This window comes from Urocitellus parryii, chromosome 5 (assembly GCF_045843805.1).
Source record: "Urocitellus parryii isolate mUroPar1 chromosome 5, mUroPar1.hap1, whole genome shotgun sequence".
Classification (NCBI taxonomy): Eukaryota; Metazoa; Chordata; class Mammalia; order Rodentia; family Sciuridae; genus Urocitellus; species Urocitellus parryii.
Genome location: NC_135535.1, coordinates 42,443,863 through 42,469,398, shown reverse-complemented (window position 1 = coordinate 42,469,398; position 25,536 = coordinate 42,443,863). Strand labels below are relative to the sequence as shown.

Here is a 25,536-nt window from a genome sequence, read left to right as displayed (position 1 = left end):
AGGACTAGCTTAATGTATGTGTTTTAGTTTTCAGCAAAATTTTGGAAAGGGAAAAAAACACAATAAGAAAATTTAAAAAGAAAAATAAACTTACAAGCTAAGTATATAAAGAAAGAATCTTTATACAGCTATACAATGTGTTTGTGTTTGAAGCTAAATGTTTATTACTAAGAGTCAAGGGTTTGAAAATTAAAATATTTATAAAATAACTATTGCCAGGCAAGTGCGCTACCGCTTGAGCCACATCCCAATCAACAAATGGGCCAAGGACCTGAACAGACACTTCTCAGAGGAGGACATACAATCAATCAACAAGTACATGAAAAAATGTTCACCATCTCTAGCAGTCAGAGAAATGCAAATCAAAACCACCCTAAGATACCATCTCACTCCAGTAAGATTGGCAGCCATTAGGAAGTCAAACAACAATAAGTGCTGGAGAGGATGTGGGGAAAAGTGTACACTTGTACATTGCTGGTGGGGCTGCAAATTGGTGCGGCCAATTTGGAAAACAGTATGGAGATTCCTTGGAAAGCTGGGAATGGAACCACCATTTGACCCAGCTATTCCCCTTCTTGGACTATTCCCTAAAGACCTTAAAAGACCGTACTATAGGGTTACTTCTACAACGATGTTCATAGCAGCACAATTCACAATAGCTAGACTGTGGAACCAACCTAGATGCACTTCAATAGACGAATGGATAAAAAAATGTGGCATTTGTACACAATGGAGTATTACTCTGTAATAAAAAATGACAAAATCATGGAATTTGCAGGGAAATGGATGGCACTAGAGCAGATTATGCTAAGTGAAGCTAGCCAATCCCTAAAAAACAAATGCCAAATGTCATCTTTGATATAAGGAGAGCAACTAAGAACAGAATAGGGAGGAAGAGCATGAGAACAAGATCACCATTAAACAGGGACGAGAGGGGGGAAAGGAAAGAGAGAGAGAAGGGAAATTGCATGGTAAAGGAAGGAGACCCTCATTGTTATACAAAATTACATATAAGAGGAAGTGAGGGGAAAGGGGAAAAAAACAAGAGAGAGAAATGAATTACAGTAGATGGGGTAGAGAGAGAGAAAATGGGAGGGAAGGGGAGGGGAGAGGAGGGGGGATAGTAGAGGATAGGAAGGGCAGCAGAATACAACAGACACTAGTATGGCAGTATGTAAAAAAAGTGGATGTGTAACAGATGTGAATCTGCAATATCTATACGGGGTAAAAATGGGAGTTCATAATCTGCTTGAATCAAATGAATGAAATATGATATGTCAAGAGCTTTGTAATGTTTTGAACAACTAATAATAAAAAAAATAAATTTTAAAAATAAATAAATAAATAAATAAAAATAAAATAAAATAACTATTGCAATAAGTGAAGTTTAACTTATTATTGAAGAAAATATATTTCATAAATTTCGTGAAGCGTAAGTACGCAGTGTTGATGGAGCAATGTTCCAGGCATTCATATTCACCAGCATTCACACACTCACCCAGAGCAATCTCTAGCCCTGCAAACTCCATTCATAAGTGGCCTATGCAGGTGTACAAGCTTTTAAAAGTTACATTATATTTTTACTATACCTTTCCTATATTTAGATATGTGCAGATAAACAAATGTTTACCAAGGTGTTATAGATGGTTATATGCTCAGTACACTAACATGCTGTAGAGGTTGGTAGCCCAGACGAATCAGGTTGTAACATACAGACTAAGCATACAGCAGGCTGTACCAACTGGGTTTGCATAAGTATACACTCTACAATCTCCCCACAAAGATGAAATCGCCTATAGGATGCATTCCTCAGGATTTATCTTTTGTTAAGCTACATACAGAGCCGGAATCAAATTCTAGCTAAAAAAAAAAAAAAAAAACTTATCTTCTTACCTAACTCTCATTAAGACTGATGAAAAATATCACAGGAATGAAGAAGCAAGATATGTTGATATCTCTGGACCAAAAAATACTGATATATAAAATAAATAGGATTGACTAGTGGAGACTCAGGTTTGAGAGTGGGGTAATGTCATTAAATAATAGGTGCAGGAGAGAACATTTTTTGGGGTTGGGCCTTTTCTTCCCAAAGAAATCTAGAGGAACCTCAAATTCAGAATCAATAGGCACTAGGAGAGGGAGCTGGCTGTAGGATAAAAGCTCAGGAGCCCCCACACACTTTTTTTTAGTGGCTGGCTACTAAATTTGTCCTCAGGCTACAGTCCTGGAAAACAGCTCTCTAGATAAAGTAAGGAAAAGAATACAGTTCTTAATTAGGTATGTTGATGTGACAGAGAAAAGTGGAGCACACTTTAATTTACCTTTGGATTTCCTGAAAGTGAATGGAGAAAAAGAAAAAGATAACTCTACATTGACTAAAACACTATAAACACTCTAAAGTCTGTCCCAAAGAAATTTCTTTCTTAGACCTCCATAGGACCCCCAAGTTTGCACATGGGCTCTTATGCACCCATCCTGAAGGATATCCCATGTTTCTGGATGATCCTGTTGATACCCTCAAACACTATACTATCATCACCCACACCCTCTTTTGAAGGAAAAGATATTGAAGGCAATCAGTAATATAAAATACAAGAACCAAGGTAAACAAATCAAAAAGCATGTTCAGAGAGGAATTAGAGTTAATGTCACAAAAATTTTCAAAATTGACCAATTCATATCTTCAGAAAGATTCAAAAAGACATCTTACCTGTTAAGTTAGTAGTAAGTACTGATATGGAAAAGGAAAAACCAGAAAATAAGAAAGATATTTCATATTTTATTAGGATTGGGATTCATAATTATTATATGACAATTATATTACAAGAATGGAAAATTCAGCCTAGGAGGTTGAATAAGTTTCCCCAAGTTTCATGTTTACCCCCAACCTCAGAATATGATCTTAGTTGAAAGTAGGATATTTACATATGTAATTAGCTAAATTAAGATAGAGACCTAAGATTAGGATGAACTCTCATCCAGTAACTATTGTCCTTATCAGAAGAGAAAATAGAGACTCATACACTGAAAGCCTGAGCAGGGTTCGAGGCAGTGCTATGTGAAGAGAGGGCTTGAAGTGTCAAGGATTGCTGGTAAGCACCAAATCCTAGCAGGAAGCCCTGAAACAGATTTCATTTCAGAACTTCCATAGGAAACAAATCCTACTGATACCAGACTTTCAGCCTCCATAAGTATTAAAGGGTAAATTTCTATTGTTTTAAGTCTCCTATTTGTGATAATCTGTAGTGATTTGTTATGGCAGACCTAGGCAATTTATTCAGTGTTCCAATACCATGTCTCCAAAATGATATGGAAACTTGCAGAAAGAAACTAACTGCTTTGGAGAAAGTTAAAGAAGTGTTAAATAAGATTTGATAGCTGTGCAGGGTACTGAAACATGTTTGAGTCACTCAATTGAACCACAGAGAAGAACTCATTCCAGACTGTGGGAATAGTATATGAAAATACACAACAATGTAAATACACTCCTTATATTCAAGAATGGAGGGAAATGTAGTTAGAAATAGACTATATTATTGGTGTGGAGTTCTAAGAATGATGACTATGAATATAAGTAGTAACAGGGTTTTGAAAAGTCGTGCTGTGGGATGTGAATTTTAGTTTGTACACAAAGGGAGAGGACAAAGGCTTTTTAAACAAGAAAGTAGTGTAGTGTGCTTGTGTTTTAGAAGGAATTACACTGCCTTAAATCTGAAGGTACCATCTTCTTCCCAGTTTAACTCTTTGATACCTGTTTTCATTTTTCTTTTTCTTCTTCATTAGTTTTGCTCCTTCCTAGACTTTTCTAAAGGGAGGTTTCATTTTAAGTAGATTTCTAAGGAGAATTTTAAACTTCAAATGTTTATTGCCACTTCTTAATCCCTAGTTCGATTCTAGTTTCTAGCTTTGAAATCCATATAGAATACTACATTTGAGTCCATTTTATTCTGTAGACATTATAAAAAAATAAATATTACTTTCTTAAACTTTAAACACAAAAGTAGTTGTAATACAAAGCCTGCATTTCTTGGAGAGAGGACCACTAATACTTCACTAACTTGTTATTGTGCGATATTTTAGTCAGCTCTTTCACCACTGTGACTAAAAGAACCAACCAGAAAATTGTAGAGGAGGAAAAGTTTATTTGAGAGCTCATAGTTTTGGAGGCTTTAGTCCATAGAAGGCCAGCTCCATTCCTAAGGACTAGTCATTAATTAGGTATACTTAGATGGAAACTGCTAATTCTAAAAAAAAAAAAAAAAAAAACTGAAAAGAACAATCCAGTTCTGTACTAATTGAGAGTCTTACATCTCAATTAGTCTTTTGCTCTCAGTTTCCACTCTCTCTACCTCTCAATTCATTCATCTGCCTTTACTGTACTCTCTAACTTCTGGTCTATTACATGGATGACATGACATGATATTCTCTGTCAAGCCTCCATGTTTACATACTACTCTGTTGACCTTCCCTTGGTTGCTGGGAAATGCCCAGGTATCTTCTGGGAGTTAACTAAAATGTCATCCACTCTATATAAGAGTCAGTTCCTCCCTATTCTTTGTGTCTACCCAACACCAGTTATCTCTATTACAGCACTAATGTATTACATTGCAACTATGGATTTATAGCTCTTTTCCTATAGAATTCTAGTGCTCTGAAGCCAAATGGCAAATATTAGTATGTTTTGTAATCTTATTACATAACCTAGACCTGGCCAACAATTGGAGATCAGTAACTCTCAGAACTGACATATTCAAGTGTATTAGAATCATTGATGATTGGTTCACTCCCAGTTTGTTTAATTAAGGGAGAACTGTGCATATGCTTGACAAGAACATGCTATTTCATCAGCCAATTAATGAAATCCAAACTAGAGGAAAACCAAAAAGGCTATATTAATAAAGAAACCCAGTGTTGAAGTATAATGTCAAGCACAACTGCATTTACTTCTAGAAAACAAATGTCCCCAAGAAGCCTCCTAAGACAGATAAATCAGAGATTAATTAAATTGATGACATATAAACATAAAAAGAAACAGATTTCAAAAATAATTACTAAATTAAAAAAACTAGAGATCCAATAGTACATACATGATACAACTAAATATCTAATAGCAGACAAACAGAGAAAATTGAGACAAGTAATTAAAGTCAGCCTTGCTTTTGTATCAAGGCAGAGACACTTCGAATATCTTTAAAATGTAGTAGTTTATTAAAATATGTTTGATGTCACTAGTACTAGTGTATTAAAATAGGTTGCTTGAATTTTGAATCTGTAGAATTTTACTCTGAATATCAAAGCACAGACAACACCATTATGAACCTAGGGATGAACAATAAGCTCACCCACATTTATCCATTATGATACAGACAAGACTTGTTGAACTTGAACATTCCACTACACATATTACATGACTGTGACAGATTCCTTCAGGACTAATAATAAAGTTCTAAAAACTTTAAAAATTCAAAGGTAACTGATTTTTTAAATTATTTTTGCACAGACAAGAACCATCTAAGGTAAAATTCTGTGTACTTCCTACTGAATCTACTTGAAAAATATGTTATTACATTAAGAATATTCTAATAACTTTCATCACTGCTCTGTCATTGCTCACCACAAGAAGCCTAAGGGAAGTAGGACAGCTTAAATGATAAGCTAAACTGTAATAACTATAGTTTCTTCTTAAATACTATTGTTACTGGCTTTATCCAAAGTTAATATAGCAACATTAATAAAAAGCTTATTCCTGTTATGATAACTAGGCCATTTCTAATAACTACATAATGTTCACTTTTAGCAAATAATATTTTATCCTAAATCAGTAAACTTAAAAGTACGAAAATAAACAATCTGTATTTGAATGTGCTATATAATGTTCGAATGGAGGCATAAATATTACATGAAATCTGAATAAGATCTGACTTTTTCATTGGACAAAGCACTCAAAAAATAAGTTTGTATTGGTCCAAGTCATTTCACTTAAACATAATTTATTTTAAAAAAGTACCTTTAAATGGGAACTAATATTATTTTAATGTGTTGATAATTTTATTTTAAAAATTTTTATAAAAAGATATATTGTTGAAACATGGACAAAATATTGGTATAAAATAAAAGAATTTCTGTGATTGAAAGTTGGTAGTTGATTGTCTCCAGGTCTCTTTCCATAGATAAAACAAAAAATCTTCCTTCTATTGCTGAAACCAGATCATAGAAAAATCTTTCAAAACAGACTATCTTGGCTTTTGTTCCAGTCTTTAATCATGTCAATAATACATTCAGATTCATGAGGAATGGCAAAGTTCCAAGATCTAATAGCATACCAACTGGGGTCTTCACAGGAAGAATGAAGAAGATACTATTAAGTTATCTTAAGTTATTTTTGGACACACAAAGAACTAAAGAAATATCAGATTGAGGAGAAAAGAAAGACCAGTCACTTGTGACTGCAACAATCATGGAGTACTTTTTTTAAATATTGCCAATAACATTTTGCCCTGAATTCTGTTTGATTCTTGTAAAATGCACACTGAGAGTCCCAAAATTATACCACTGCTTTACTTTCTCATTATACTGCCTTCTACTAACTGTTAAAGAAAAGTTCAGGGAGAAGTTTGACAGCATTGTATACGCTGATCTCACAACACATCCAACTTCATTTACAGATATCCTATAGCTCCAAACATATTTCTCTAATTAACCAGTTGTCCCCATGTAATCCCACCATGACTTGGTTAATTACACCTGAAAAGACAATGCTCTATAAAACTCATTATCACTAATAAGTTGAACTCAGATTACATTAATTTAAAAAAATATCTTGGAAACAAAAAAATCAAATAAAAACTGAACATGGTGGCCCACGCCTGTAATCCTAGTGGCTCAGGAATTTGACATAGAAGGATCATGAGTCAAAGCCAGCCTCAGCAACTTAGCAAGGCCCTGAGAAACTTAGTGGGATCTTGTCTCTAAATAAAATATGTTTTAAAAAGGGCTGGCGATGTGACTTAGCAGTTGAGCACACTAGGTTCAATCCCCTGTACCAAAATTAATAAATAATAATAATAATAATAACAAACAAAATAAAAGTAGAAAAACATTGTAAAAGACATAAATGCAAAGACATGAAGGATAAGATAGGTATAATTTCTTAATTATTTAAATATCTCCTGGAACTTATTGCACATAGCTTAGCTTGGAAACTAAGAGGTCTCTGTAGATTCTTTCAGAAGGATTAGCAGTCTAAGGGGAAAAAAAGGGTGGGGGGAAGTGCTTAGGCAGGTTGGCTTTGAGACTTTAAAGGTTATGAGACAATGAGATATAGATCTGGGGATAAGGCAGCTCTGGAAGACTGCATGAGGAGGTGGATCTGGGAATAAAGAACACACCTAAAATAATAACAGTTTACTGACATTGTTGAACAATAAAACATGGAAGAGAGCGGAGCCTACCCTAACTCTTCCTAACATGCTTGCTGCCTCCCAACTGCTCCAATGTATGTGCTTAATGTTAAACACAGTCTAGACTAAGTAATCAAGATTGGATGGGAAAACACTGAGCCCAAAGTCAGAAGATCTAAATTCTAGCACTGCCTCGTCACTAACTAGCTGAGCCTCAATTCTCTTTGAATTGAGACAATTATGCCAGAAGATTGCCAGTTTCCTTCTGATGCTTATCCTCATGAACACTAAAACCCTATCATATATCCCTGTCACCAATCTCATTGACACAGTTTATATTTTGGATATATGTAATACAAGCACATATACATACTAATGTTCTTAATCAAAATGTTAATCCATATTCTCACAAGTCTCTTCCATCTCTTATTCATATACAAATTTTATAAACTTATTCCTCTAGGATATATCTATGTTATGACAGTGAATATATCTTTTTATATGGATACATATACCCTGGTATAGAAAAACTATTTTCTCAGAAGAGAAATATAGAGCACTATACAATACACATACATATTCATTTTGAAATAGTTATTAATGAGCACATTAAAACTTAAAATTTATGAAGCATGCTAGACAGTATACTATTCTCTAGGCTTATTCTGATGAGACTGGGTTATGAGATTAGAAGCTGAATAATTTGACACTATTTTGTAAACATTTAAATGTGTTAGGCATATCTGTAAATCCTCAAGTGAATAAGACTTTCCCTTCTGTATAAAATATGGGAAGGGGAAAAGGATGGTGTCTTTGACAAGGCACTTTTCAAATGGAAATAAAACTGAGATTATCTAATCAGTTACCCTTGTGGGTGGATGGATGTACACCTGCACTGAATCTTAGACCTAGGAAATGACAGAGCTGATCATCTTTATGGGTTTCATAACATAGCCACAGCAAAATGATTTCCTGAGATCAATATGTGGTTAAGAGAGAGCTGTTTTCAATGGAAACAGGAAGCTCGGAGCTAACCTGTTTCTATGGTAACCAGAACAGCAGTTACCCAACAGCTGTAGGGAAGAAAAGGGCAGAAAGTTACAAATGAAAAAAAAAAATCAATTCTGGTTTACATTATTAGTGTGATGGTCCTCAGAGTGCAATCAAGATGGGTATGGACATGTTGTTCCTTCCCTAGCACCACCTAGGATCTTTAGCAATAATTATCTCACATTCAAGAGCTAAAAAGAAGTTTGGATACTATCTGGTCCAACATATTTTCTTCTGGAGACTAGTGTCATCTCCATTTAAAAAAAAAATGTTTTCAGGACAAAGGAAATCAAGACTTGGGAAAAATGAAATAAATTCTCCAAGGTCATTCAGGAGTGTTGACATCAGGGTTGGTGTACAGGTCTCAAGGGTCCCAATTCAGGTGGGTTTTTTCCCAGTTCTGTTTTCATCTATTCTCTACTTTTGCTTTTTCCTCCTCCCAATACCTATATTTTGTTCATCATCTGTGAGAATATTGACTACCTAAAGAATTAATATTAATTACCATCTTTTTAACCTGTAAGGAAAGTATAAAGCAATGCTATTCTGTCATAAAAGAATCCATTGACTGCTTTTCTGGAAAAAAAAAACAAAGCCTTTCATGACTCAAACAGAATTAAGTTTATGTAATATATTGATGACTATTGTTTAGACTATTTTGCCACTACATATTTCCTTCTGGAGACTAGTGTTTATCTTTAGTGCTGTTTCCTATTTCATTTAGACATATTTTTAAAGGTTGCCATAATAAAAAATAAAGTATATGACTCAGAAATTTTAAAAATATAAGACTTGAAAATCACATTTACTTTATTTGTAGTAGTAAAAATAAATGATAGTGATATACATTTTCAAATGGGAAGGGTTGGTCTGCATCTTTATATAAACTTATACATTTCCCTATTTTCCTTTGCTTTGGAAATGAGCTTTCTGACAAGGAAGAAAAATTTCCTTGTCATGCATTTAATTTAGTCAACTCAAGACTATCAATATATTCTTAGCAAAATATTAGAAAAGAAGTCAGACTTAATCTGCCCAGTTGCATTCACCTTTGGCATGCCTAATGCCCAGAAATAAACAGATCAGATCACCTACCGTGTGATCAAATATATTACTGAAAATACAATTGACAATTGAAATTACTTGGGTCTTTGACTGAGAATAAGGTGTTCTCTGATTCTACTCAGTGCTCAGGATATATTAACTTAATTAGAATTAAATTTATTTATGAACTCTACCGTAGTGGCCTGGAAAATGTCAAAAGACACTTAGATACTTCTTTGGCAAATAAAAATACACCAGACTATTACAGCAGACTCTTTCCAAGCATATTAATCTTGGATTTGAATTTTCATGTGGTTGGCCATGGTTTGCAATTAATATCAAAGGAATTTTAAAAACTTAGTCATACCCCGAATTGTTTAATTGTTTGGTGTAAGTATAGTCTTCGTCATATTGGAAAAGGAGAGCTTACAAATTACTTTTTAAAGATTCAAAGAGCCCTCAGATTAAAAGTCTTAGGCTCTACTGACTGATCTATCCAGATTTGCCATTATTTGTCAATTTAATATCAGCTAATTAATTTTTTAAAAGAAGTAATGAGACATTGAAGTTTGAGAAGACAAGACAGGTAGCAAAGGTCTTATTTACCATATTAAAGAGTTTGAATTTTATTCTCAAATTTTTGACATCAATTAAAGATATTAACTAAGGAAAACTATTCTAGCAACAATGTCAGGAAGATGAATTTAGGAGTCTGAAAATAGCTGGATAGACTGATGCCTAGAGATATGGGCTGTTAACAAGAATTTGAATGGTATGTGAATGAACTCTTACTCAAGCAGAAACACTGGAGTAAAGAATATGTGGCAATATTAATATAACAGGAATAGATAAGGAATGGGTTTTTCAATCCAAAAAATTGGGGAAGGTGAGTCAAAAGAAAGGTAGATTAAGGCCCAGGTTTCTACCTTTGTTACAGGAAGAAATAGTGCTACAATGCACCAAGATATGCAACATAAGGGTGAACAAATTTGACCCTATATGCACAACATTGCTCAAACAGATCTAAAGAGAAATGGGAGCTGGAAGTGTAGGACTAGGAGTAATTAAAATACAGTTGGCACTGAAAACCATAGTACATGAACTTGACCAGAAGAGTTATACATTAGAATGCAAAACAAAGGAATCATAGGTTAAACCCAGGAAAATATCAATGTGTAAGAGGTTGATGGAGGAAAAGGAATTGAACCATGATGAAAAGAAAAGGCCTTTTTTCTCATAGGAGAAAAGTGAAGTGATAGGAACCCAAAGAAGAAATGAATCTCAGATGGTAAGTTGTGTCAGAGATCACAAATCAACTAAGAAGAGAAAAAACAAAAAATGAAAAGAGCTTTAACCCTTTATAATAGAGACCAGTAGTACTTTCACACCATTGTTTCTAATATGAATGTTTGATTGTATTTGTCAGACAATATTCCTGTGTAAGATTTTTTTGAGCTAAACTTATCTTTAATATCTCTGGAATTTTGTTTGCAGTTATTTTGTTTTATTTTTTAATTCAGTCAATATTGTATTTAGGAAATGTTTTATTATAAATAAAATAGTGCAGTTATTGAGAGCACCTATATCTTCTCTATGCATTCCTGCTAATATACACAATTTCTAGTCTAAAGTGACTTCAAACCAATATTTGTTGGATAAAAAGCCATTCTAAAATTTTTATAATTGCCAAAAAATTATTATGACTACCTATATTTTTCAATTAATTCCTTTATTTGGAGCAATATTTATAAAATAAAAAGTAATGTTTTATTTATTTAATTTTAATATATGATGCAAATTACCCCTACCTTATTATAATTTTTCAAAATGAAACATTACATTTAATGCTACTTATCAGTTACTTAGATAATTTCTTCTCTGCATTGTTTGTGGTTTGGGGAAGAGGTAAATGTGATCCATAAAAGTAAATTTAATATTTGAAATGTGGAATCCAATTCCAGATATTGAATTTAAATTTTAAGAGCTTTTAGGGAATATATTTTAGTAAAACAGTGAAGTTGAAGCAATTGAAAATTATAATAAAATTAATATTTCAAGATTTTTAAAAATGATGGATTCATCATTGCAATCCACATATGGTTAAGGATGACTGTACAGTGTGCAGTAATGTACACTGGATAAAGGTCAGGGGAACATATGTGAAATAAATTAGACCCATGCACAAGCCAGATCTTAAATGTTTTCAAATCCATGAAAGTTTACTTTTGTTTTTCCTATTTTAAAATGTTCTTTGAAAGTAGAAACTGAAAGCTCTATCTGGTAGTCAAAGATATGCCTAAATCACCAAAAAAAAAAAAAAAAAAAGAGTCACACTTTAAACTAGAACAGAACTCTGTCAACTCTTTCTCTTACAGAAAATAAATGAAAACAGAAGCTCATACTTGTTCTCAGTTCTTTAACAAAGGGAACAAAATCTTTGAAATAGTCTCTGGTTGTAGTGTTTCATAATCATACTATTTTTTTAACTTCTAAAACATCAGGAAGTTCTATCAAGGAATGTCTGCCTAGTCTGCAGTCTTACTTAAGACAGTGGGTCTTGGGAGAAAAGCACACAGAAACTCCACCTTCTCTAAAACTTATATATTAAATTGGAAACACATAGTGCATACATACATACATCTTTACAGATTCATCTATGCATCCCTGCTTTTTACTACTTGTAAAAAATCAACACTGGGATCAACAGAATAATCTCTCCTTTCTTTCCTGATCTCATTTTCTCCACAACAGGTTTCCATGACAACTTATATTTGAATATTTTTGAAAATTCTATTTTTGAGTACTATTCTTAAGTATAAGAATCATAAGTATAAAATATAAACTTTTTTTTACCAAATTAACTAGAACAATTTACACCTCTCAAATATGTATTTACACCATAAATTAAAAGCCATAGAAGAAGATATGCCAACTACCAAAAGGCAAAAATTCAGTTTTGTAGAGCTGAAGTAAATATCCAGTTCCTATCACTAGTGTTTTAATTTGACAGTTTAAGTCATGAAATTTAGAAATAAAATACACCTATTTTATAACTAAATGAATCTTCTTTTCAATATTGGGAAAAGATAAAGAAAATAAAGAAACATACAACAATTAAAAAAGTAATTCAGACTGTTAATATTGTTCATTCAAGTGTTTCAATAAAAGATAAGCTAATGTAAAGAAAAGTTTTTAAAAGTTTATAAAAGTGTAAATACATGAATTTTATTGAGAATGAAACTTGTAGCCAGGCACAGTGATGCACGCCTGTAATCCCAATGGCTCTGGAGGCTGAGGCAGGACGGTCAGGAGTTCAAAGCCAGCCTCAGCAATGGCAGGCACTAAGTAACTCAGTGAGACCCTGTCTCTAAATAAAATACAAAATAGGGCTGGGGATGTGGCTCAGTGTCTAGTGAAGAAAAAAAAAAGGATGAAACTGGTGTCAGTAAGCCTGTAGTTGAAGCAAACCACTTGAAAATTGATTTATGTTTCCTAGAATCATGTTCATGAAAAGTATAATTTCATCCCATGACCTCCCAATGTAATTCTATTTATCAAAGTAGTCAGATAACATTAAGCCAGATCATCTGAACTGCAAGTGATGATATGAAATATATTAATTCACTCTTAAATAGAATGATGTCTTATGATTTAGACAACTCTCTGGTAATTTGAAAAAGGATATCCTGAAGACAAAACCCACAAAGGAAAGCAAAACATTAAACAGACTAGTCAATAAAAATGGAAATTTCAAAGAGGGTTCATTTTAAGAAGTTTAATCAAATCCCATATATTGATTCTATTGTTGGGTAGCACAAGTAAAAATTTCACCAAACTCCTAGAATACTATTTTTAAAAATTATAGTTTTCCAAAGTTTGAACTCTAGTGAATATGTCATGTGCCAATCAAAACAGCAATACCGTCTGCAGAGATTTCACAATTCAGTCAGTTATCATCAATGGTTTTGGTAGAAAGAGCCTGGAAAGGGCATCATGAGACCTCTTGAATAAATTTGATTCTGCTATTAATTTGATATCTGATGTTGGCCATCACTTAGCATCTGAGCCTTCATTTACCTCATCTACAAAACAAAAATAACTTATTTAAAGGTGACGAGGTGGCTTTGAAAACATTTTTCAGGTTAGTGATTTTTAGCTGATTTTGCTTCCACTTGATTTGTAATCTGTGTTAATCTCTAATTTATGTCCTTTCCTCATCTAAAATAGATGCAGGCCAAATCCTCAATATAATTACATTAAAATCTAAGTAAGATTTTTTAAAAACAAACTATTTTCAAGTCAACGGTGTACACTGTTGATCAATAATCAATAGAGTTAAACTCCACAGCAATGATAAAGCTGAACACCTATATAACTTGATGACAACAAAATATAACATAAAACTTGAGAATATCGTGTTATTTTATGAGGAAGGATAATAAAACATTCCATCTTTTTTATAGCACACAATCTGGAGAAGAAGGAAAAAAAAAAAAAACATGATGAGCCTGAAAACAAATTCAGATTATCTTTTTAACAACCAAGTGAAAAGAACACCGTAATACTCATCTGGAAACCAAACAACACTGATAAAAAGGTCATGAGCCTGTGATTTACTTTAAATAAATATATACATTTTTCTGAATGCAAACTGTTGTTGTTGAGTTTAAAGGATGGTCTTAAAAGAAAGATTTCAAAATTGTATTAATCCTAAATTCAAATTTGAGAATGTAGACATGCTAGAATTTGTGTATGCATTCAATTACCAGACCCAAGAAAGTAACAATGTTTTAAATTGTCTCTTTTATATTCTACTTTTCACTAAAAACAAAACACATCTGAAGACTTCCAAAGTGGTATCAAAAGTACATTTTCTGACATGTTAGTGGATAGACAGCTTCATAATATTCAAGATGCAGGAATTTCTGACATGTAGAGAAAGACAATAATTAGGAGAGAACCAAAGTAAAGCTGGGAAAATTCCCATTCTGCCCAAGGGGGTGTCTTTTCTGGGTGGTATAAGCAAACCAGACACAAGCAATTGTAAAGATTTAAGTAAGTACAGTACTCTGTTCTCATATATAATTAAAAACCATTACATACTGTATAATTTCTGGATATTTATATTTCTTTTATTTCCTTTAAACTGCAGAAATCATTATTGGTTACTTTTATAAGAAATCATTATTGGTTACTTTTATAGTCCCTTCATGGGATTTTGAAGAATTAATTGGGAGTGTCAAGGACTAAATATAAGCTGTCATGTAACCTAGAAACAAAAAAAAAAGAAGAAGAAGAAGGAGGAGGAGGAGGAGGAGGAGGAAGAGGAGGAGGAGGAGGAGGAGAAGACTTGAGGCTAGGATCACAATACAAAAAGTAAAGTAAAGTTTCCTACAATCTAAATCACTCAGACCTAGAAAATAGGATCTTCAAAGTGAGTATTTAGGTGCAACCTATAAGGAACTTAGATATCACCCAGGAGGAAAGGCACGAGATGTAAAGCTTCAGTGAGCAGGTGGGCTTTCTCAGAGGTCAACTCACTGAGGTAAGTAATCCCAATACCAAATTCTTCTCCTTTTGAAGAGACAGGTTAGACGGTATTGTCTTCACAAGATAAATCTCTAGTATTCCCTCCCTCCACCCCAGTCACATACATATATTCCATTTCCCCTTCCTCTGTCCTCAGATTAGATCTCTAATTAGAGCCACTGCCCTGGGTGAGTCAGATATGAAAGGGTCAGGGTCACTGAAAAATGTCACATCAGGATGACCAGGAAATTAGAGACATCCAAGCTAAAGAGAAAAGTTGGAAGAAAAGAATGAGGGAAAACACTCAAGGTGAAGGTGATACTAGTTGGAGGACAAAGTTCCAGAATTGTACAGAGAAGTCTGCATGTGCCCTTTAGGTCCCATCTACTAAAGTGAATCTCAGTGTGAGTTAGGAGAAGAGGAGTGGAATGGTGGGGAAGGTGGGAAGATAGGGCTCAGGGTCCCTGGGCTTACCCTACCCCAAATGAACTTAAAAAAACTCATCTCTAGGGAGCCCCTCTTCTCTCTACCCCTCATCCCAGAGGCCTTTGGTGGAAAAGAACAGAAGTTGGAAAGGGAATTGGGGGAAGCAGCTGGGAAGGGTCAATTCTGGCCTTACCCTGGCAGCTCTGGATGAGTAGGGGTCCTCAAAGAGGGCCCACATGCGGGGCTGCAGCCTCCTCCAGCGGCCAGATTTGCCGTCAGGTCCCCCAAGCCCTGCCGCGTCCTCGATTCCTAGCCTCTTGGCCGCCAGGTCCTCGTCGTCGCCAGGGTCGCCACCGATGAGGTCAGGAGTCTCAAAGATGTCCAGCGCCTCTTCTGCGTCGCGGTGCTGCCGGTAGGTCATCCAGCAGCAAGGCTCCACGTCGGTCTCGTCGATGCCCCAGAAGGCCAGCTCCTCCTCGAAGAGTGGCCCGCACACGTCGGCGGGGCAGTGCAGCTTGCCTGTGCGGTAGTAATTGAGCACATAGGCAAAGACTCCTGGATGCCGGTCAAAGAAGAACTCGCGGCCGCCTGCAGGGTGGTCGCTGCCGCCGCCGCTGCCGCCGTGGGAACTGCAGTTGCCCGCGCCGCCCTCGAAGCAGCCACCGGGTCCCGGGGACAACGGAGGCGGTCGCGGCGGCGGCGAGAGCGGAGGGGGCAAGGGCTGCAGCTTGTCACCAGCCGCGGTCAGGCAGTCGCCCTGGGGCTCCGAGGCGGCGAGAAGAGCCAGGCGCGTTCCTGGCAGGGTCTTGAGGGTGCTGCGGTAGGTTTCGTGCCGGGTGCCCCCGACATTGAGGATCACCCTCTCGTTGTTCTCGATCTTGCCCATCTCTGTGGCTCAGACATGACTGGGGGAGGCGAACACAGCGCCAAGTTAAAGATCTCGCTGTCAGAGACACACCATGACCCCCACCCCCACACCAACCCAAGAGTCCCAAGATGCAGAGTTAGCAAACAGGCAAGGGGCAAAGGACCTTCCCAAGAGAGAAGCATCCAGCCCTGTCCCCGCCTCTTGCATCACACCTTTCCCAGATTTCCAGCGAAGGAAGATAGCAGTAAAAGTGTTTCTTGACCTTCCATGAAACCTTTCTCCCTGCCTCACACCTTATTCCCTGGGCTCTAATCTCTCCTTCAGTTTTTCATCCTCCACCCTCCCACCCCTTCATCCCCTGTCAATTTTAACCTACCCTGAGTCCCTAAATCCCTCCTCCCTCTCCAGACCCCCCACGCGCTCACACACACTTTCCTAAATCCTCTTTCTCTCCCTTGGATACCCCCATTATTTCCCCCTCCCTTGGATGGTCCCTCCCTTCCCTCTCCTAGATCCCCTCTCTCCTCCTCCACTAGCCTAGATGTAATTCCTTTAGGCAAGGAGTTCTCTCCCCCAAGGCTACTTGACAGTGTGGGGTGAGGGCCCCTGGGACCCTGCGGAGAGTCCCTATTTCCTGCGTACCCTTGGTCAACCCTGCACCACTGCTCCCTAGCTAGCACTCAGGGAGTGCCCTTTGAGCGACCTGTTCTTGGTTCACTCCTGCTTTCCCTCACAGACCAGGCAAAAAGACTGAACGCAGAAGTCAGAGCAGAAAAATATTCCCTGCTGTTGTCTTTTGCCGAGGTGCCTTACTAATTTCCTTATCCAATTTCCTTTTCACATTACTGTTGTTGTTATTGTTGTTAATGTTATTATTACTTGGGAAAGGAAACGACTAACTAGGATCCATCTTTGAGAATACAAGTGAGCAATGCCTCCCACCCCTCCCCCCTCTCAAGAAAAACAAATGCTTGGGGGTGGAGAGTAGGGGATTAGCGTTCTAGGAGGGGCAAGGCCCAGGGAAAAGCCCCCGGAGGCACACCCCCTGGATCCGAGAGCTGGAAGTCTGGCTGACAGTGCCCGGGTTTCCAGCCTTTCAGCTACCTCTCCCCAGCGCTCCATCTCTCTACATTCTTATTGCCTAAAGACCTGGGGGGTAGGGATGCCCGCCTGCGGGGTCAACATGCCCTTCCCAGGAAATCACCCCATTATCCCCTCCTCATCCACAGATACCTTAACAAAACCGAGAGAAAAGTGGTTCTGCTTTGGTTTCAGAAGGGACGAGGTTCTCCGGGCAGCCGGACCCAGTCTTGGTGGCCAGCTGAGCCTCCCTTCTCCGAGGAGAAACTACTTGTTGGCGTTTTCTGGGTTCAGGTGGTAGGGCCGCTTCTCTGGGCGCTGAGGTCGGGGAGACAGCCCCAGCCGGCCGCCGGCCGCGCTCCCCGCCTTCATTCTGTGATCTGTGGGTTCGCCCATCGCCAACCTCCGCGCCCAGAGTCACCATCGCGCAGGGCTGGGCAAACCATGAGCTCGGGGCGGGTCCAGCGGGCGCTGCCCGATCCCGCCGGGAACGGACAGATCGGCTGGTGGCGACAGGAGTGAGGATTGGCCGGAGGTCAGGAGAGCTCACCCACGCGAAGGTGAAGGCGCCCAGCTTGGATTTTGATGTGCAGGTTTTTGTTTCTCCCCCAAAGCAGCGGCTGCTGGAGCTGTCCCTTCAGCACCACGCGCCGTCAGCCTCCAGCCGCCACTCTACCCACACGGATCCTGAAAGGGTGGGTGGGTGGGTCTGGGGAAGCTCTGTTGTACCAACCAGGTTCATGTTTTTCTTCCGAGAAGCTCTGTCCTCGCCCTCTCTGGGGCTTCTGACTGCTTTATTTACACACCACTGTCCACACCCTTTATCTCCCCAGTGCCCCACCCCTCCCAACAAGTGAGAGAATTTAAAACCCATTGCATTTTCTTCTTAATGACAACTAATTGGAGAGAGAAGTCTACTTATAGGTGACAATGATTCTTGTTTCTTATGCCTTGTACCCGGCTTTGGCTTGCTTTTTTCAGTCAAATGTAAGGAAGGTCTCCAGAGACCACTTCATGGTTATATAAAGCAAAACAAGTTGTAAAAGTTTATTCTAGGAATGCGATGCTCTAGAGTGCAACTTTAGGTTTCTTTGTCATGAGCTAAAGACCTGAGCTGTACATACCCCAATACCAGAGTAATTCTCTAACAACCCAATTTCTCCCTAAGTTTCTAATGTGCCTTGTTTTAGTTTGCTAATACTGTCATAAATAAGCACATAAATTGGTGGCATAAACAGAAGGAATTTATTAGTTATGGAGGCTGGAGGTCCAAAATTAAGGTATTGTCAGGGTCAGTTCCTAATGAACACTGTGAGAAAAAAATCTGTTCTAGGACTCTTTCATTGGCTTATAGATGGCCATCTTCTCTGTGCATGTTTTCTGTGTCCAAATTTTCCATTTTTATAAGGATAGCACTCATAATAGACTTAGGTGCACACTAGTGACCTCACCTTAACTTGGTCACCATTATAAAGACTCTCTCTGCAAATAAGGTCACTTTCTGAATACTGTAGGTTAGAACTCCAACATATCTCTTCTTCAAGGTTGAGGGAACATAATTCAACCTATAATAGGCCTCACCTCTAAATACAGAGCATATGCATATTGTGTGTCTATTTAGAAAGAAGTAATAGAGAGAGAGCCCTATTTTACAATTTCACAGCCATAGTATGTTAGGATTATGTCTATCAAGTAGAAAAATCACCAGGAAGTAAATGGAAAATGATGTTTTTGAAAAACAAGTATTAATATTGATACCATTGTTTGGGAAGAGCAAGAGTTATCAGTTATTAAGAAAGTTTTAGAACTATAAAAGACTATGAGGTAGGTGTGAAATATCAGCAATTCACTGAATAAAACACCTATTTGTTATGACATGTTACATGATTAAACAAATCAAAGAACTAAAGCATCATTGGAAGGTCATTGATACTTAGGAAAGAAATATGAGAAAATATGATACGTACTCAGTTATAAGAAAATCATTGGCAATATGACAATAAATTCATAATAATGTAAATAACAATATGAATGTAAATAAGAACTCAGAATTTCAATTATTAATACATATACAAAAACATAAACTGGAATACTGATGGAATGACTTTAATTTGCAAAATTATCAATCACTGAGGAATTTCTAAAAATACCAGTGATATTAATTTTCAATTGCTAGCAGAATTACAAAAAAGAATTATTTCCAAATTCTAACATGCATTCTCCTATTCTCTAGATATATATTCATATATTTCTTAATGTTATAAATTTGGTAGAAAAGGGGGGCAAGTAGTTTGATTTAAAAATAAATGTAGTGCAAACCTGTATGTAATCCCAGTGATCCAGAGACTGAGGCAGGAGGATGGAAAATTTGAGTCCAGCCTTGGAAATTTATCAAGCTCCTGGCTCAAAATTTTTTTAAAAAATTAAAATGCCTGGGGATGTACATCAATGGTAAAGTGCCCTGGGATTTAATCCCTAGTAACAACAACAACAACAAAGATATAAATTAACAATAGTAAAGTAGCAATACAGTATTTATGATAATTATATATTTACTGATATACTATATGTAAAATACTTTTACATAAATTATCCTTTTAATTTAAATGGGGAAAGTTTTCACATTAAATTTCAAGACTATAGAAAGGTAACTCATATGGGTTACAGAAAACACTAAAGAAATCCTATAGTTTTATAATATTAAGTTGCATTATAAGGGATATATGGAGAATCAAAAGGAACGGAGAAACTGATGTCAAGAGCTCATGAGGAGAGAAATAAAAACCTAATTTGGGTCTAAGATTATTTAAGCTATCTAGAAATGATCACATTGATGGCAGGATCATCTTTCAGAAAAACTCAGACTTTTCTTGTGATTCATAATGGATCAGATGTGAAATTAGAGAACATGATAGCTAAGTTTGAAAATAAGAATGTGGGAAGATAAAAGGAGGAGATGTACATGTCAAGGCAGGATTGATACACAAAGCAATGAATGAAATACTGTCTCTTCTATTTTATTTTTTTCTGGTCAATTCAAGAGGGGAAGATCCTAAGAAAAATATCCAGGTTTCATTATATAAGACAGGAGAGAATAAAAAAAACCCTCTAGTCAACTGCTGCAAAATTTAGATAAAAATGAAAAGAATACAAAGCTTTGAAAGATGGTGTTGAAAAACTGAGGAGAAAAAAAATAGTTGTGGCTCCTTTGTGGCCTGCATGGAGCCAAGATTCAAAAGACTGTATGGACACTACCCCTTGCAGAGAAGAAGTAGAATGTAGTTTTCCTCATTTCCAGAGTCGGCATCACAGAAGATTGTAGAAAAGGAACACTGCATCATCATCAGAAGCAAGGTCTGATTTCCGAAGCTGTACTGTGATTCTAAACGCTAGCCTCATAAAAGTGTAATATTTGAATGAATTAACTCACTTGAAATCTAGCATAAGAATTCTAAAATATTTTACCCTTATAAATCAATATACTCATAAACAAAATTCCTCCCCACTATGTTAAAAATGATCATAATTTCCTATCTTTTAGATATAAAACTAGACCAATTAGTACCTATTCCATGGAAGTGAATCTTAACTGAAACTTAAGAATCCTTGCAATAAATCTGCATTCTTCTCAAGAAATTTTCACTTAAAAACATGGCTTAACCATGTTTTAGTGACCTAGTTTGTTATTTTTGTCTGTTTTAAGCTAATTTAACAGAATGTCTGAGACTGAGTAATTTATGAAATACAGAAATTTATTCTCTCACAGTTCTGGATGGGGAATTTCAAAATGAAGGTGCCAACATATGAGATGGGCCCACTTACTGCGTCTTCACATAGCAGGAGAGCAGAAGAGAAAGAATCTACTCCCTTAAATCCTTAATATCATATCCTCACAATCTGAACACCTCCCAAAAGGCCTCACCTCCCAAGGCAACCACACTGGGGAAAGAAAATTCAACACATTAATTTAGGATGACATGTTCAAACCATAGCATTTATGCAGTACACTTTTTTCTTACCCAAACTAATTACTTGTGATGATTATGATAAAATAGACTCACATATGATGAATTCATACCCTACAAATTCTACAGCCTGTCAATTGATTTGTAAGAAGTACTTGTTGCATTGGTTGTCAAGAACTAGAGGCTCTGAATAAGGATCTAACATAATGTACATAGTTAGCCAATTTGAGTTTACTGTATACTTGGAAAATGAGTGTTCATGAGTACTGAGAAAAGGCATTTTAGGTTGAAGGAAGAAAAAAAAAGCCTCAGTGTATATAGGGTGATGCTAACTGATAAGTATTTAAAAATGGGAGCTGAAAATAACCTTCTTTTGATGAAAAATTTTAGATCATATTCTTCTGTACCAGCCATTCATTTAAACAGATGACAGCCAGATAAAAGGTAATAGATAAACTTGAGTAGGTGGAGCAACTCATTATTAACATCACAGTATTTTAAAGTCACTATGACTTACAAAGAGGAAAATAATCAGTAATTTTTCCTAGAGTGGTAGCCCTACCACTAAGGTTAAATTATTGGCAGATTATCAATGAAGTGAACTCTAATTTCTTATTGTCCTTGTTTCTGAATAGGTCATGGATTCTACAGAAAACACCTGACAAAAATTTGATGATCCACCCTTTTAGTACTTTCGTGGTTTCCACTCTTAATTAATTCATATGTTTATGACTTACTCTACTACATCATACATTCTTACAGTTCCTCTCTCTTCACTTTTTCTTTATGACCTCCCATTTGTTCTGTGCTTTAAAGGCCAGCAGACTCCCCTGAGAAGTTTTTTTAAACTGCTATATCTACGATGTGATTCTGATTCAGTTCATTTTGTGCAAAAGGTTGTAAATCGGTGTTTTCAAAAAGCATCCTGTATTTCATGAAACATTATCTATAGGAAGTTGAATTGAAGCAAATGTTTATGAAAATATGGCAAGACATGAGCTGAATATTCCATCTGCAGAATATATTAGGGTGGAGTGGGCCAGGAAGAGAACTAACTTCTATTAAGGACAAACTATTATGCCAATTACTATCTCTCTTTTAATCTATTTATCTGTATGTATGTATAGATAAATGTATATAAAGGCATATATGGTTTTATTACTTGTTAAAATAAGTCCACCAAGGAAGTATTAAAATAGCCAGTTTTTTTTCTGTATTTGGCAAATGGTTGAAGGGAAAAGTATTAGTAATTGCAGCTGTCAAAACTTACCTAAGTGATTAAGTGCAAATTAAAAGGTAAAAAATTTGGTTTTAAATCACTTAATCCTCAACCTATCATTTTTACCAACATTTTATTTATGGGGATACTGAGATTGAAATTTTAAAATAACTTCCCCAAGTTGGCATAATTAATAAAAGACAGCTGGTACCATTCAAGCCCACAGGTGTTTATTCCGATGTCTGTGTCCTGGTCAGAGAATAAATAGTAAAACCATGATTTGAATATGTAGAACATAATTTGAATAGGAATTAGAAGATAATAGATATGACAAAAAGTAAATAACCAACTTGATGTATCACAATTGTTTAGTGAATTGAAAAAACCCATTGTCAAAATAACTCAGAATTCCATCTCCTCCCTCTGTCTAATAAACAAACAACAGCAATCAAAATAGGCAAGTAAAGAAATTTTAAAAAAAACTTTGAATTTGTTTAGTACAAGAGGAGAAGAATAGAAACTATAAGTCACAAATATTGTTCTTAGAAAGGTTGGAAATAATCAGGTCGGTTTCCTTAGGAAATAAGTGGAAGAGCTTAAGGAATGAGGAGGCTGGAAGAGCCTACAAGAAGACTAAAGTATGTCTAAGCACACCGGTTTAGTTTCAATATTTAGAAAGACATCTAGACAGGTAGAAGAGCAGGCTTCTGAAAAGTTACTCTATGCAGCTTTCAAATGGAATTGAGGGAAGTAAAAATAACATTAAGGCAAGTAAGCATCTCTAAAGAGAAACCACACTGAGGCAAACGTTATTGGAAATTCTGCTCCTTTAACCAGACCATGGAAATTTGTCTTTTGATTTTATTTTTTAATTATTTTTAATTGGACTGTGAAATAGCATTGATTTGGGAAACAGAAATGAAAAATAACATAAAACTGCAATATGCATTAGCACAATGAAAACAACCTTCCAAAAGAAAAAAAAAAAAAGCTTTAAGCCAAACAGAGACATAAACAGGAAGTGTTTCCAAAAGGTATACAACACTTTTCAAATTTCTACCAGTAAAAAAAAAAAAAGACACATCAATTTTGTGCCCTATTTATACATATAACCTTAAAAAGTCCAATATTCCTTGAGTGTCCTGAACCATTTTATTGCCATAATGAAATTTGGACATTCAATTAAATTGATACAAGAGCATCTTTCATTGGTTCTATAATCTGAATGTGTCCCCCAAATTCCCAGTCTGAAACTTAATTGCCATTATGATAATCTTAAGAGGTGGGGCATTTAGGAGTTGATTTGATTAAGTCATGATGAGGGTAGAACCTTCATGAAGTAGAGCAGGCTCTTATAAAAGACTTTGAGGGAGTGGGTTTGGCTCCTACTCAGCATTCAAATCTGAGCTTTTTAAACATTGTTACCTGCTCCACAGCTTCCTCTGGACTCTAGAATAGACTGTTCTCTTCATACTCAGCATTATTCATATACACACAGCACCTTTTATTTCCTCTATCAGGACAGTTGGAAATGCAATTAATCACTTGCTCATGTCCCATGCTAGATTGTTAAGTGCTGGAATTAAGGATATCTGGGCCACAATCTTATATTCAATGTCCAGTTCAGTGCCTAATTTACACATTCAGACAGGATCAAAATGAAGATAATGATGGTGGTGATAAAATCACTGCAGTTGTGTTTATACTGCAATTAGTGATAACAATTATCATTTTTGTGCACCTGTCATGTTCCAGGTTTTGTGCTAAATGCTTTACATATATTCTTCAATTTAACTGTCAAAACAATGCAATGGGATATAGGATATGATTGTTCCTATTTTATAAATGAGGACGTGTAGGTACAAAAAGTTTACTTAACTTGCCCTAAGTCAAATCCCTAGTAAATGAAGGCAATAAGAATCTAATTCAGATGTTTGGCCTGCAAAAGTTCTTTTTTCCAATAACATTAGTGTTGAATTTTATTAAATGTTGCAGGCAATGTGGAAGAAATTGGTTTTTATGAGTTTGAGTCTCTATAACTGAGAATTTAACATACTGGATTCTTATTTTATTGGATCTCTAATGTTTCTATCTTGTTCATTCACAATATAACTCCTCTGATTTTAGTTCTACTTCATTTTCTTCAGAATTCTAAATGCATATTTCTTTGCATAATTACACATCCAAAAATATACAGATGGTCTGGGGTTATGGCTCAGTGGTAGAGCGCTTGTCTAGCATGTGTGAGGCACTGAGTTCAATTCTTAGCACTACATATAAATAAGTAAAATAAAGATCCATTGACAACTAAAAAACATTTTTTTAAAAAAGTACAGTAAATTTACAAAATTTAAAAATTTAAATGGATATTTATATATTTACATATCAATATCCTCCTAATTTTTTAATTAATTTGACATTTTTTAAATTAATGCTCTGTTCTATTAGCAATATATGTTAAGGAGAAAAACATCATCCTGCATATGAGAAATCTTGGCCTGTTTTTTATCTGAAATAAGTTGGAATCCAAAAATCTCTTTTTACTTTGTACTTTCTCTGTCCCTTCCAGTCCAAGCTGATGTAATTCCCTTAAAATTTTTGTGTATCAAATTATAAGCTACTCTATCAAACAAAAGACATATTCATAAATCTTTTTCTAAAAGCCTATCTAAACCTTGGGACCCTTGTGAGGCTGCTGTGTTACAAAATCCTTAATAGCCTTAGGAATCTTATTGTTTTATCAGGGAAGGGCTCTTAGGCATGCCTTCTTTCTTTAGATGGCTTTTTTTCTAATGAAAGTGTCTTTCAGGGAGGTTGGAGATTTAGCTCAGTGATAGAGCACTTGCCTAGCATGCACAAAGCCCAGAATATAGTCCTAGGCCTTAAAAAAAAAAAAAAGTGTCTGTTAGATACCAACATCTGTCTCTTTAAAAAATTTAAGTGAAGGACCTTATG

At 36.0% G+C, this 25,536-nt stretch overlaps 1 protein-coding gene across 9 annotated transcripts in view; it reads right to left on the bottom strand.

Moving 5' to 3' along the window:
* Kcnc2 (potassium voltage-gated channel subfamily C member 2) overlaps positions 1-16,335 on the bottom strand; it is a 184,148-nt gene extending 167,813 nt beyond the window's left edge. For all 9 annotated transcript variants that reach the window (XM_026409351.2, XM_026409352.2, XM_026409355.2 and 6 more), the window contains exon 1: positions 15,643-16,335. In XM_026409351.2, the coding sequence (XP_026265136.2) occupies positions 15,643-16,335 (693 nt within the window). The remainder of the gene's footprint in view (positions 1-15,642) is intronic.
* Between the last annotated feature and the right edge of the window lie 9,201 nt (positions 16,336-25,536).